Source organism: Pelophylax lessonae (assembly GCF_965119305.1).
Source record: "Pelophylax lessonae genome assembly, chromosome: 8".
NCBI classification, from domain to species: Eukaryota; Metazoa; Chordata; class Amphibia; order Anura; family Ranidae; genus Pelophylax; species Pelophylax lessonae.
The window spans coordinates 21,364,953-21,377,751 of NC_138775.1; the positions used below are offsets into that span (position 1 = coordinate 21,364,953).

A 12,799-nucleotide genomic window follows, 5' to 3' on the forward strand; every position below is an offset into this window, starting at 1 on the left:
GCACAGCGGTATTATAAAAAATGTCTATTTATTGATTATACAATTAAAAGCACAACATCATGGTGGCGGTTCCCCATCCTTGGGGGGTGAGGTGCACGTGAGAGCTAGAATCCGTCGGATGGACAAGTGGTGCCTGGGATAAATAGCAGGGGGACGCACGCGGGGTGTGTGGAAGCATTTCGGTGGCAGCTCAGGCACCAGGACGCAATTTATTTTTGCCATGGCGACCCGGCGCCTGGGATTTGCCGACCCTGATTTACCTCCATTGTAAGGATAGTTTTATAATCTCCCTGGAATATAGCTCTATTATACACTATATTGCCAAAAGTTTTGGGACACCTGCCTTACACGCACATGAACTTTAATGGCATCCCAGTCTTAGTCTGTAGAGTTCAATATTGAGTTGTCCCACCCTTTACAGCTATACCAGCTTCAACTCTTCTGTAAAGGCTGTCCACAAGGTTTAGGAGTGTCTCTTTGGGAATGTTTGACCATTCTTCCAGAAGGTCAGGTACTGATGTTGAATGAGAAGGCCTGGCTTACAGTCTCCATTCTAATTCATCCCAAAGGTGTGCTATCAGGTTGAGGTCAGGACTCCGTTCAGGCTAGTCAAGTTCCTCCACCCCAAACTGGCTCATCCATGTCTTTATGGACCTTATTTTTGTGCACTGGTGTGCAGTCATGTTGCACAAACAATTCATCCCAAAGGTGTGCTATCAGGTTGAGGTCAGGACTCTGTGCAGGCCAGTCAAGTTCCTCCACCCCAAACTCGCTTATTCATGCCTTTATGGACCTTGCTTTGTGCACTGGTGCGCGGTCATGTTGGAACAGGAAGGGGCCATCCCCAAACTCTTGCCACAAAGTTGGGAGCATGAAATTGTTCAAAATGTCTTGGTATACTGATGCCTTAAGAGTTCCCTTCACTGGAACTAAGGGGCCAAGCCCAACCCTTAAAAAACATTCCCACACCATATTCCCCCTGCACCAAACTTTACACTTGGCACAATGCAATAAGACAAGTACCTTTCACCTGGCAATCGCCAAACCCAGACACATCCATCAGATTGCCAGACAGAGAATCGTAATTTGTCACTTCAGAGAACACGTCTCCACTACCTTAGAGTCCAGTTGCGGCGTGCTTTACACCACTGCATCTGACACTTTGCATTGTACTCGGTGATGTAAGGCTTGGATGGCGCTGCTCGGCCATGGAAACCCATTCCATGAAGCTCTCTATGCACTGTTTGTGTGCTAATCTGAAGGCCACACAAGGTTTGGAGGGCCGAAGCTATTGACTCTGCAGACAGTTGGCGACTTCTGTGCACTGTGGGCTTCAGCATGTGCTGATCCCGCTCTGTCATTTTACGTAGCCTACCACTTCGTGGCTGAGTTTCTTACCAGTTGCTTCCACTTTGTTATAATACCACTAACAGTTGACCGTGGAATATTTAGTAGCAAGAAAATTTCAGGAAGGACTTAATGCACAGGTGGCAACCTATCAAGGTACCATGGTTGAATTCAGTGAGCTCCTGAGAGTGACCCATTCTTTCAAAACTGTTTATAGAAGCAGTCTGCATGCCTGTTGCTTGTTTTTTTACAACTGTGGCCATGGTGGCAGGGCCGGTGCTTCCACTAGGCAAACTAGGCAGCCGCCTAGGGCGCATTGCCACTTAGGGGCGCAGCCACGAGTCGGCACTCTCTCTCCATCATGAATGATTATTGTGAGCTGAGGGGAAGGGTGGCGGTGGGGGAGGAAAAAGGGACAGAGGAAGATGCCAGGTGTCTTGGGCAGTGGCGGAACTACCAGGTCCTGGCTTTCCACCACTGTTGGAGGGGCCCCAAGAGGCAGGAAAGGAGCCCACCAGAGTGCTGCCTCCCATGATGATCCTCTTTGGCTGGAGCTGAGTGGCCTTAACCCCAGGCAGGAAGAGACTCTCTGCACTGAGTTGGTAGGCAGTTGTTCATTTCCGTGGCTCGGTATTAAACAGGGAGCAGAGGAAAGCTGAACCTGAGCCAGAGCTTGGCACTGTAGGGCAGAACCTTTACTGGGGCAGAAGCGATGGGGCACTGGAATGGTCTGAGGAGGTTGGTGATGAAGGATATGCGGAGCTCTCTGACTGCTGCTTTTCCCTCCACCAGGAGCCGGTTGGAGCTGTGGTGAGCACTTTGGTCCAGGAGAGGAGCGTCTTCGGAGAAGGAATCAGCAGGATCACAGTGAGGGAGGGCAGAGAGCGGGCCACTCTCTTCATACCGTCCAGTGAGTGTCCCCAGATCAGAGGATCGGGGCCCCTGGGTGTTACATGGAGCATCCCTGGTATGAAAGGGAATCGGGGTCACCAGGTGTGCCATGGAGAATCGGAGTCACCAGGTGTGACATGGGGGATAGGGGTCACCGGGTGTAACAGGGGTTTGGGGTCACCAGGTGTGCCATGAGGAATTGGGGTCCCTGGGTGTGCCATGGGAGATTGGGGTCCCCAAGTGTGACACAGAGGAACATCAGGGTCCCCAGGTGTGACATGGAGGAACATCAGGGTCCCCAGGTGTGACATGGAGGAACATCAGGGTCTGACATAGAGAAACATTGGGGTCACTGGATATGACAGCATGAGATTGAGGAATACGGGGGTCCCTGGGTGTGACATGGAGGAACATCAGGGTCAGTGGATATGACAGCATGACATGGAGGAATATTGGGGTCCCAGGGTGTGACATGGAAAAACATCAAAGTCCCTGGGTGTGACATGGAGGGACATTAGGGTCCCCGGGTGTGACATGGAGGAATATGGGGGTCACTGGGTATGACAGCATAACATGGAGGAACCATCAGATCAGGCTTACTGGGTATGACATAGAGGAGTTTTTAACCCCTTCCCTTTTTTTTGGGGGGGGGGGGCGCAAGTATCTGGTCTTGCCTAGGGCGTAAAATAGTCTAGCACCGGCCCTGCATGGAGGTGATTGGAACACCTGAATCCACTATTTGGAGGGTTGTCCCAATACTTTTGGCAATATAGTGTAAGTGTAGCCTTCAGAATGGCTGAACAGCAAACTACTGTTAAGAAGTAATTTTAACATCCTCTATTCATTTGTTCCAAATAATATGTCTAGTTTAATTAAGAAATCGGATTGTAACATCTGAATTTTTGCCCTCAGCTTCCAGACAAAACCATATTTTTCACCATAAACCGAAATCGCCCTTTGGATCATCCCTAGGAGCCGGTTCATGTCTGAAGCAAACAGCTTGAAGCCTCTGGGCAACCATTGTTCATTAATGTTTTACAAAATTATTATTAGAACCCCCCCAGTATAACGCAAGTCGCAGCTTTAATTCCCAAAGAAGATTATGATACATAATTCATGGTGTAATTCCGGTGGCTCAAGGTTAACTAGAGCATAATATATAAATAACAATGTTTTATGCAGATGATTAAGAAGTATCTATTGAAATACAAGTCAAATGTATCCCAGTTTTTTCCTAATAGATGCAGCAATGTGCAAGATTAAACATTTCCTATCTTCCACATTAAATTTGTGTTGTATCTGTATTTTATACAACATGTAAACAAGGGTCTTAAAATAAGAACCAGATACTGCATGTCGAGGTTGCATGTGCATTGCATATTCCAATGTAAAGATTGTTGCATTAACAAGGACTAGTGCATAAATGTGAACATTTGCATCACTTGAGAACCACGTTAACCACTTGCCGACCGCCGCATGGCTATTTACTGCGGCGGTCAGCCCCTCACAAGCAGAGCGACGTAGTACTACGTCGCTAGCCTGTGAGGGTCTAGGGAGCGAGCGCGCGTCCCCGGAGGCGCGCTCCCGCTCCCGAGTGGTCACGGACCCCCCACGCGCGTGTGACCGGCGGACCCGATGTCCGCCGGTCATTCGGCGATCGTCGGTGCAGAGGGAGAAAGGCAGGCGGCTAATGTAAACAAGCCGCCTGTCATTCTCCCCTGTGTATGAATGGTGATCATACGGTTCTACTATGTAGGACCGTTGATCACTATTCATACACCTCAAGCCACAGCCAATCACAGTTAGAATCACGCCCCTAGGGACACACATAACCCCTCCCTCTCAAAAAAAAGTTAACCCCTTCACTGCCAGTGTAATTTTACAGTAACAGTGCATATTTATAGCACTGATTACTGTAGAAATGTCACTGGTAACCCCAAAAGTGTCAAAAATGTCAGTCAAGGGTCCGATCTGTCCGCCGCAATGTCGCAGTACCGCAAAAAAAATCGCAGATCGCCGCCATTACGCGTTAAAAAAAAACAACAAAAATGACAAAAATCTTTCCCTTTGTTAGTAGACGCGATAACTTTTGCGCAAACCAATCAAAATACGCTTTTTGTGATTTTTTTTTTTTTACCAGACATATGTAGCATAAAACAAATTGGCCGAAAATGTTAAAAAAATTTTGATTTTTACATTTTTTTGGGGGGAATTTCATATAAAAAAATTTGAAAAATATTGTTATTTTTGCAAAATTGACGCTCTTTTTTTGTTTATAGCGCATGATAAAAAATCGCACAGGTGATCAAATACCACCAAAAGAAAGTTCTGTTTGTGGGAAAAAAAGGACGTCAAATTCGTTTGGGTACAGCGTTGCACAACCGCGCAATTGTCTGTTAAAGTCACGCAGTGCCGAATCGCAAAATAGGCCCTGGTCAGGAAGGGGGTAAAATCTTCCGGGGCTTAAGTGGTTAAGGTCTGTGTCAACATGCCTTTGTTTTAAATAGGTTTTGCATTTTTATTACAGTCTATGGAGATGCAAACCTACTTGAAACAGGTCAGAAGGAGGTCAACTGCAGGTCACATGCCCCAAGTCAATAAATTCTAAATGATCCCATAAGTGACTCAAACTGATGTTAACCGCTTGCCTACCGCCTCACATAGGAGTACGGCGGCAAAGCGTCTCTCCTGTACCAGGTCATGTATCTATCACGTGATCCAGCACTTCCGAGCAGTCACAGCACAAGCCAATGAGTGGGTTTCCGGCCAATGGATGATGCCTGATCAGTGAGGAGTAGGACAGGACAGAGCTCTGCCAATTTAAACAATGCAGGGATCCGTCCTGTCACCGGGGATGTGCCAGTTTCTGTTTCCCTTTCAAAAGAAACCTGCACATTCCTTAGTAAAAGCAGCTCACAGTACACACATAAACACTGGTTAGGCACACATTTAATCCTTTAATCGTCCTAGATCAGGGGTAGGCAACCTTTGAGAGAGGAAGATATACCCTGACCAACATAAAAGAAGCCTATTTTAATTTGGTCTACCTTAAAAGTTGGCGTTTACTTTCATGTACAAGTTTTTCATCTCTGAAGAATATTTGGCCACCCCCACAAGTTTGGTACTGCAGGCTGACTTGCTCGACTAGTTTCAGGCCTAACCTCAATGCCATCCTGGCTGTCTGCTCTAAGTTATGGCCAATATAAGTAGTAGGTAGGGCAGTGTACAAAGGTCAGTAGTGTATAGAGCAGTATACAAGAGTCAGTAGGATGTAGATCAGTGTACAGGGGTCAGTTGGATGTAGAGCAGTGTACAGAGGTCAATAGTATGTAGGGCAGTGTACAGAGGTCAATAGTATGTAGGGCAGTGTACAGAGGTAAGTAGAATATAGGGCAGTGTACAGAGGTCAGTAGGATGTAGAGCAGTGTACACAGGTCAGTAGGATGTAGAGCAGTGTACAGAGGTCAGTAGGATGTAGAGCAGTGTACAGAGGTCAGTAGGATGTAGAGCAGTGTACAGAGGTCAGTAGGATGAAGAGCAGTGTACAGAGGTCAGTAGGATGTAGGGCAGTGTACAGAGGTCAGTAGGATGTAGGGCAGTGTACAGAGGTCAGTAGGATGTAGAGCAGTGTACAGAGGTCAGTAGGATGTAGAGCAGTGTACAGAGGTCAGTAGGATTTAGGACAGTGTACAGAGGTCAGTAGGATGTAGAGCAGTGTACAGAGGTCAGTAGGATGTAGGGCAGTGTACAGAGGTCAGTAGGATGTAGAGCAGTGTACAGAGGTCAGTAGGATTTAGGGCAGTGTACAGAGGTCAGTAGGATGTAGGGCAGTGTACAGAGGTCAGTAGGATGTAGAGCAGTGTACAGAGGTCAGTAGGATGTAGAGCAGTGTACAGAGGTCAGTAGGATGTAGGACAGTATACAGAGGTCAGTAGGATGTAGAGCAGTGTACAGAGGTCAGTAGGATGTAGGGCAGTATACAGAGGTCAGTAGGATGTAGAGCGGTGTACAGAGGTCAGTAGGATGTAGAGCAGTGTACAGAGGTCAGTAGGATGTAGGGCAGTATACAGAGGTCAGTAGGATGTAGAGCAGTGTACAGAGCGTTGCAACGCTTCTGGCGGTAGTTGGAACGCAAGCCGGAACCTGGTGGATCAGCTCGTATCCCTCCCACTGTACAGTGCAGGACACCGCACGGGTGCCTTTTTAACTGTTTTTAACTTTTTTTTCTTATTACTGGCCCTAATAAGGGGTTTATAATAAAGATTTTTTTTGTACATTTCTACGCTATGAGGAGGCTGTTTTTTGCTTCTGTGTCCTCTCCCCGGGATCAGACTGGGAACTCTTCACCCTCTAGAGCACAGGTGTCAAACACAAGGCCTGCGGGCCGAATGCGGCCCCCCATGCCATTTCATGTGGCCCTCACACCTCTCCTGCAGCTCTGGCACCCCCCTTGTCTCTGCCCCCACCTTGTCTCAGTAGTCGACAGCAGAGAACAGAACTCCTTTGCCAGATCCTGCACCTCTCTGTGCAGCTGCAACATCACCTTGCCTCTACCTACCCTGGTCTCAGCATTCACCAGACTCTGGAAGCTGACTCCAGTCCTCCTCTGGTTCTCCTCCAGACCCTGCACTTCTTCCCAGATCCACCTGCATCTTCTTCCTGGCAGCAGCACAAGGTAAGGGGGGTGCACTGCGATGTAAGGAAGGGTAGATGACTCTTGACTTCTGATGGTGGTTGGGCGCTTGACATCTCATGTAAGAAGACGTGGGGTGCTCTGGACATCTAATCTTACAGATATAACCGTCCCTTTGAGGGCAACCATAATGCTGATGCGGCCCACGATGAAATTGAGTTTGACACCCCTGCTCTAGAGGAAAGTGATCGGGAGGACTGCCTGAATCCTGCATCTTGATCACGGACCACTAAAGCTTTATTTGATCCCCTTGCCAGATGGTAATAAGGATTAACACCGTCTGGTGACGGTGAGTGGGAATTTTTCCAACAACTTTCATGGAGGGTGCCACTATCTTTATTATTAGGATAGTCTCTGTGTCAGTGCACTGGGTCTTTAGGAGTCACTTCATTCCTTTCTTTTTTTTTCTGCACTAGCACTTAATATATATAACTTTTTTAGCATTTTGGATATTATCTGTATATTGCAAATTTGTGTTTTTTAGGGGATACTTGATTATTTTTGGAGAGCTAGCGCTGTTTACCGCACAACGTAATCACTCCTGAGGTTTTTTCCACTCACAGTTTAACTACTCAATTATTCACACTGCACTTATTTTAGCTAATATAAATTTTCTTATTGGCAAAAGTGGCTTTATAATTAACATTATAACTTTTGCACATTGATATTCGCTTATTGGGATTTTTTTACCAAAAAAATTTAGCAGAAATTCGATTTTTTTTAATTTTTGTTATTGGGTATGTTTTATTGCAGAAAGTAAAAAATATTAATTTTTTTTCAAAATTGTCGGTCTTTTTTTGTTTTTTTAGCACAAAAAATAAAACCACAGAGGTGATCAAATACCACCAAAAGAAAGCTCTATTTGTGGGAAAAAAGGACATAAATTGTATTTGGGTACAGCGTTACATGACCGCGCAAGTGTCAGTTAAAGTAACGCAGTGTCATATTCGCAAAAAATGGCCTGGTCATGAAGGGGGGGGGGGGGTAAATCTCCTAGAGCTGAAGTGGTTAACCTACCTGACTCTTCCCAAGCAACATTCCTCCACAGAAAGCCTGCAGGCCATATACTACTAACATTACCAAAGATGAGGGTGTGCTACTGCTTCAGGACTATAACACAGACTGGAACTGAGAAAATGGCAGCTTCCCCCTTTGAAAGTCCCGGTTCACATATGTGCAATGTCAGATATCGCATGTGATTCGGAGCACACTGCTCTGCACAACACATGCGATGTCTGTGCGTTGCTAATTCAGCCATACAGATTGTATGGCTGAATTCGCATTGCATTTGGACCAAAGTCACACAGGACCCTTTTTTTGGTCTGCACCAGAATCGGATCACATGGGTGTTCACACCTGTGCCATCTGATTCATGTCCGAACTGACAGTTTGCACTGCGATATGCGAACTGATCTGGATGTGTCATTAACTTTGTGTTGAAACCCCCAGCAATTTGCATATGGCAGTGTGAACTGCCTGCGAGTTGAGTGCAGTGGATTTGCAGGGTTCCCACATCGCATATATGTGAACTAGCGATCGACCGATTATCGACAAAGCCGATATATTGAGGGCCGATATGCACTTTCCCCGATATATCGGAATCGGCCACCAAGGTGGCCGATATTACAGATATTTCGGGAAAGTGCTTGTACCGGAGTGATGCCTGCAGGTAGAGACATCACCCCGGTACCGGCGTCCATAGCCGACGGTCGGCTGTCTTGTAATGACAACCGATGCGGCTGAGAAGCCACTCGGCTGTTATTACAAGGAGCGGGAGGGGACTCCCCAACCAGCCTGCACGGCGCCGAAGACCCGATCAAAGCCGCATTCGGCTCTGATCGGGTCTCCATGCAAAAACCCAGAAGTGATGTCATGACACCACTTCCGGGTACTCGGCGCCAGATTTAAAAAAATGACAGCATTCAAAACAGCCAAACTTGGCATTTTAAATGCTTTTAAGTGCAGAGGAGGGGTTTGGGGTCTTTTAGACTGTCAAGTAACTGTCAAGTAAAAAAAAAAAAAAATTTTTTTTTTAAATGTATGAAAATATCGTCCGATACCGATACGCGATGACCAAAATACCGATATCGGCAATGAAAAAATGATATCAGTCGATCACTAATGTGAACCAACTCTTATTCCACACGGGAATTTTGCAATGTTTACAGATTCCATTTTGGTTGGCAATTTAACTAATTGTAAGTAATTTTTTTTCTTTCAGTTCCCCAGTGGCTTTCATGGACACTTTAGAAGCCACATCCGGAATGATATCTGCCAGGACTACCGAATGGCGGCCAGGCCACCGCCCCCCAAGGCCTTCGTCCAGCGAACTAAAGTGAGTGGGGCGCCTTGGCAAAACTATGATGTTGATTTATTAAAGGCAAATAAGCTGTTCGCTAAACCAATTGATTAAATTCCCTCAAGGGCTGTTGCTGCACAAAAGTCCTAGGGGGAATTTAATCAATTGATTTTGTGTATCTATTGGGGTGAGCAGCACCTCCCCTCTTTCTATCTCTATGTTGGTTTTTTATTTTTAATAGGCTGGTCACTTTGCAGGGGATTTTCCCTTTAGCTTAGTGAAAGTGGTGAAAATTCACTTTGCAAAGAATATCTAACCGATTTATTACTAAAAAAAATGCAGCGCTAAGTGTAAAAATGATAATAGGTGCAATGACAAAAAATTCCATCCAACAGAATGAAAAAAAACCATAAAAGATAAATGTGTAAAAAGTGACTAAAAGTCCCAAAGAATAGTAAAAGTCCAAAAAAGGCTAAATCCAAGGGAATGGTTGTGATATCAATCCTTCCTTCCTGTGACACCCAGGGAATGTGTAGAGTGGGGACACCACAGTGCACTAGTGTAGGAAGCAGCTTACCAGAGCGCCGTGGCTACTCAAATAAATGAGACAGCCTCGCCAAGTAAAACATATCACATAGATCTCAGGAACTCCAAGAAACCATGGGTAGCGCCGTGGAATGGTTAATTCCCCAGGGTAGCTCCGTGATGGTCAGATGGATGTATAAAAAAGAATGTACATTTAAAAAAACTACTCACAATGGTGTAGTACAGGCAAGCACATAGAAAATGGTGGCTGGGGATCCAATCGCGGCGTCCCGCATGTATCCAGTCAGCATAACAACGACAGCCGGATCAGAGAGGGGGCGTGTGGACGTTGCGTCTGGAGTCGCCAACGTTTCGTCATCAAAAGACGTCGTCTGGGCGTGACTCACAGACGCAAAACACACGCCATATAACCCCAGCATTCGGCTTGCACATGATTGAATGATGGAAGTAAACAGAGCTTTACCTCATTCACTAAGCTAAGGGAAAATTCTCCTTTATAGTGAACATTTTGCCTGACATGGAGTGATTTTGGGCAGGCTGACTCATAAAGAGTGGAAAAAGTATTACTCATAGCAACCAATCAGATATCAGCTGACATCTTGCCAGTGTAGGAAAAAAAAGGAAAAAAACACCTTATTGGTTGATGTAGATACTTATGATTTTTTTTTTTGCTTACTCCTGCCTCGGCTGCCCATCAGCCAGATCCACATCCAGAACTGCTGGTATAAAGGGAAAGTATAGCCTAATATTATAGAGCCATTTATTCCCAAATGTATACAACTGTTTCTTTTCTTTTTTTTAATATCTACGGTGGTGCAAAAAACCTTAAACGAAAAAAACCCGGCAAGTGAACACAAAAAAGGTGCATGTGACACACACAAAACTGTTTCTTTTTCTAAATCCGCGGTGGTGCAAAAACTAAACGAAAAACCCAGTAAGTGAACACAAAAAAAGTGCATGTGAGCATACACAAAAAAAGTGCACTTAGGGGTGTGCTTTGTCCCTCGGGGCGCAAGGGATCAAAGGGTTCCATGGCAGACCCTGTTCTTCTGGCAGCCAAAGCCGACCCCAAATACTTGGTCAAGGGGCTCTCCCGAAGAGAGACCCCCCCCAGGGACAGGAAGGAACCAGAAGGCCACACATCCTCCCCCTAGACTTCAGGGTAAGCCCGAGGCTTCCCACCCTCCATCCTAGTGAAAATAAAACACAGACAAAAGTGAAAGGGGACAAACGTGGGAGAAAAATAAATAAATAAGTGGCTGTGCATGGTGCACTGGCCGGGCCCTGAGGCCTGGTAACAAAAATTGCCCCAGACTTTAACTAGAAGGCCCAGCCCCAAAAGGCGCAGAAAAAAGTGTTTGGAGCTGTGACCATGTGACGGTTCCCACATTGGGGTCCCACACCCAAGTGTTACTAAGAGCACCTCTGGGGCGACCACTCTCAGAGGGCCCAGACACCGCGGACTCTCTGTCTTTCCAGCCCATGGCCAGACAAGGTAGAACGTTCGAATGAATTGGGGGTCGGAATGTCTTCCGACCCCAATTGCCTATGGGCGGTCTGGTTTCATTTCCTGCCGGTACGAACCTTCTAGGTCTCCATCACTCCAGTAGGTTTTCATAGCCGCCATCCAACCTTGGCTAGGTCAGATGACAGCACAAGATCACTGATAAGAATAGATACTACACTTGATCTTAGCCAAAAGGCAGAGAAGCTTTTATTACCATTATTATTACTATGGTTAGTGTAGTGTATGAAAACCATAGCTTCTATGGAGTTGGGCATGGGACCCAATGTGATAGAATAACCATACAGGTTATGGTAAGAAGGGACTAAAGCAGCGGTGGTCAACTTTTTTGACATGGGGGGGCCTCAAGTGCGGCCCTCAACATTACCAAAGGGCTGCACATAGAACTCAATGAATATTCAGCATCAGGGACAGCAGACACAAAACAGGATATAGCGAAAGAGTTGGTCAGAGACTGCAGACATGATACAAGAGTTGGTCAGAGACTGCAGACACGACGCAAGAAATGGTCAGAGACTGCAGACATGTTGCAAGAGATGGTCAGAGACTGCAGACATGTTGCAAGAGATGGTCAGAGACTGCAGACATGTTGCAAGAGATGGTCAGAGACTGCAGACACGATGCAAGATATGGTCAGAGACTGCAGACATGTTGCAAGAGATGGTCAGAGACTGCAGACATGTTGCAAGAGATGGTCAGAGACTGCAGACATGTTGCAAGAGATGGTCAGAGACTGCAGACACGATGCAAGATATGGTCAGAGACTGCAGACATGTTGCAAGAGATGGTCAGAGACTGCAGACACGACGTAAGAGATATTCAGAGACTGCAGACATGTTGCAAGAGATGGTCAGAGACTGCAGACATGTTGCAAGAGATGGTCAGAGACTGCAGACACGATGCAAGATATGGTCAGAGACTGCAGACATGTTGCAAGAGATGGTCAGAGACTGCAGACACGATGCAAGATATGGTAAGAGACTGCAGACATGATACAAGAGATCGTCAGAGACTGCGGACATGATACAAGAGATGGTCAGAGACTGCAGAAATGATACAAGAGATGGTCAGAGACTACAGACATGGTACAAGAAATGGTCAGTGATTGTGGACATAGTACAAGAGATGATGGTTAGAGATGACATACATGATACAAGAGATGGTCAGAGACTGTAGACATGGCACAAGAGATGGTCAGAGACTGCAAACATGATACAAAAACTAGTCAGAGATTGCAGACATGATACAAGAAATGGGCAGAGGCTGTGGACATGTTACAGGAGATGGTCAGAGACTGCAAATATGTTAAAGGAGATGGTTAAGAGACTGCAGACATGGTACAGGAGTTGTTGCAAACTGTGGGCATGCTTCACCAGACAGTCACAGACTGAAGACATACACTATTACATGAAACTGCTAGAAATCAATAGGGAAACAGATTAGTGTCAGCAGGGGCCCCCGAAGACCGCACAAAAAGTGCCAAAGGGGCATCTGTGGT

The 12,799-nt window shown here is 46.1% G+C and overlaps 1 protein-coding gene across 1 annotated transcript in view; it reads left to right on the forward strand.

Annotated features, from left to right (window-relative positions):
* Nucleotides 1-12,799, forward strand: part of CIMIP7 (ciliary microtubule inner protein 7) — a gene marked incomplete at its 3' end in the record, with an annotated part of 62,910 nt that overhangs the window by 6,847 nt on the left and 43,264 nt on the right. Inside the window, exon 2 of the mRNA XM_082265981.1 lies at nt 9,153-9,266. Coding sequence (XP_082122107.1) covers nt 9,153-9,266 — 114 coding nt within the window. The remainder of the gene's footprint in view (nt 1-9,152; nt 9,267-12,799) is intronic.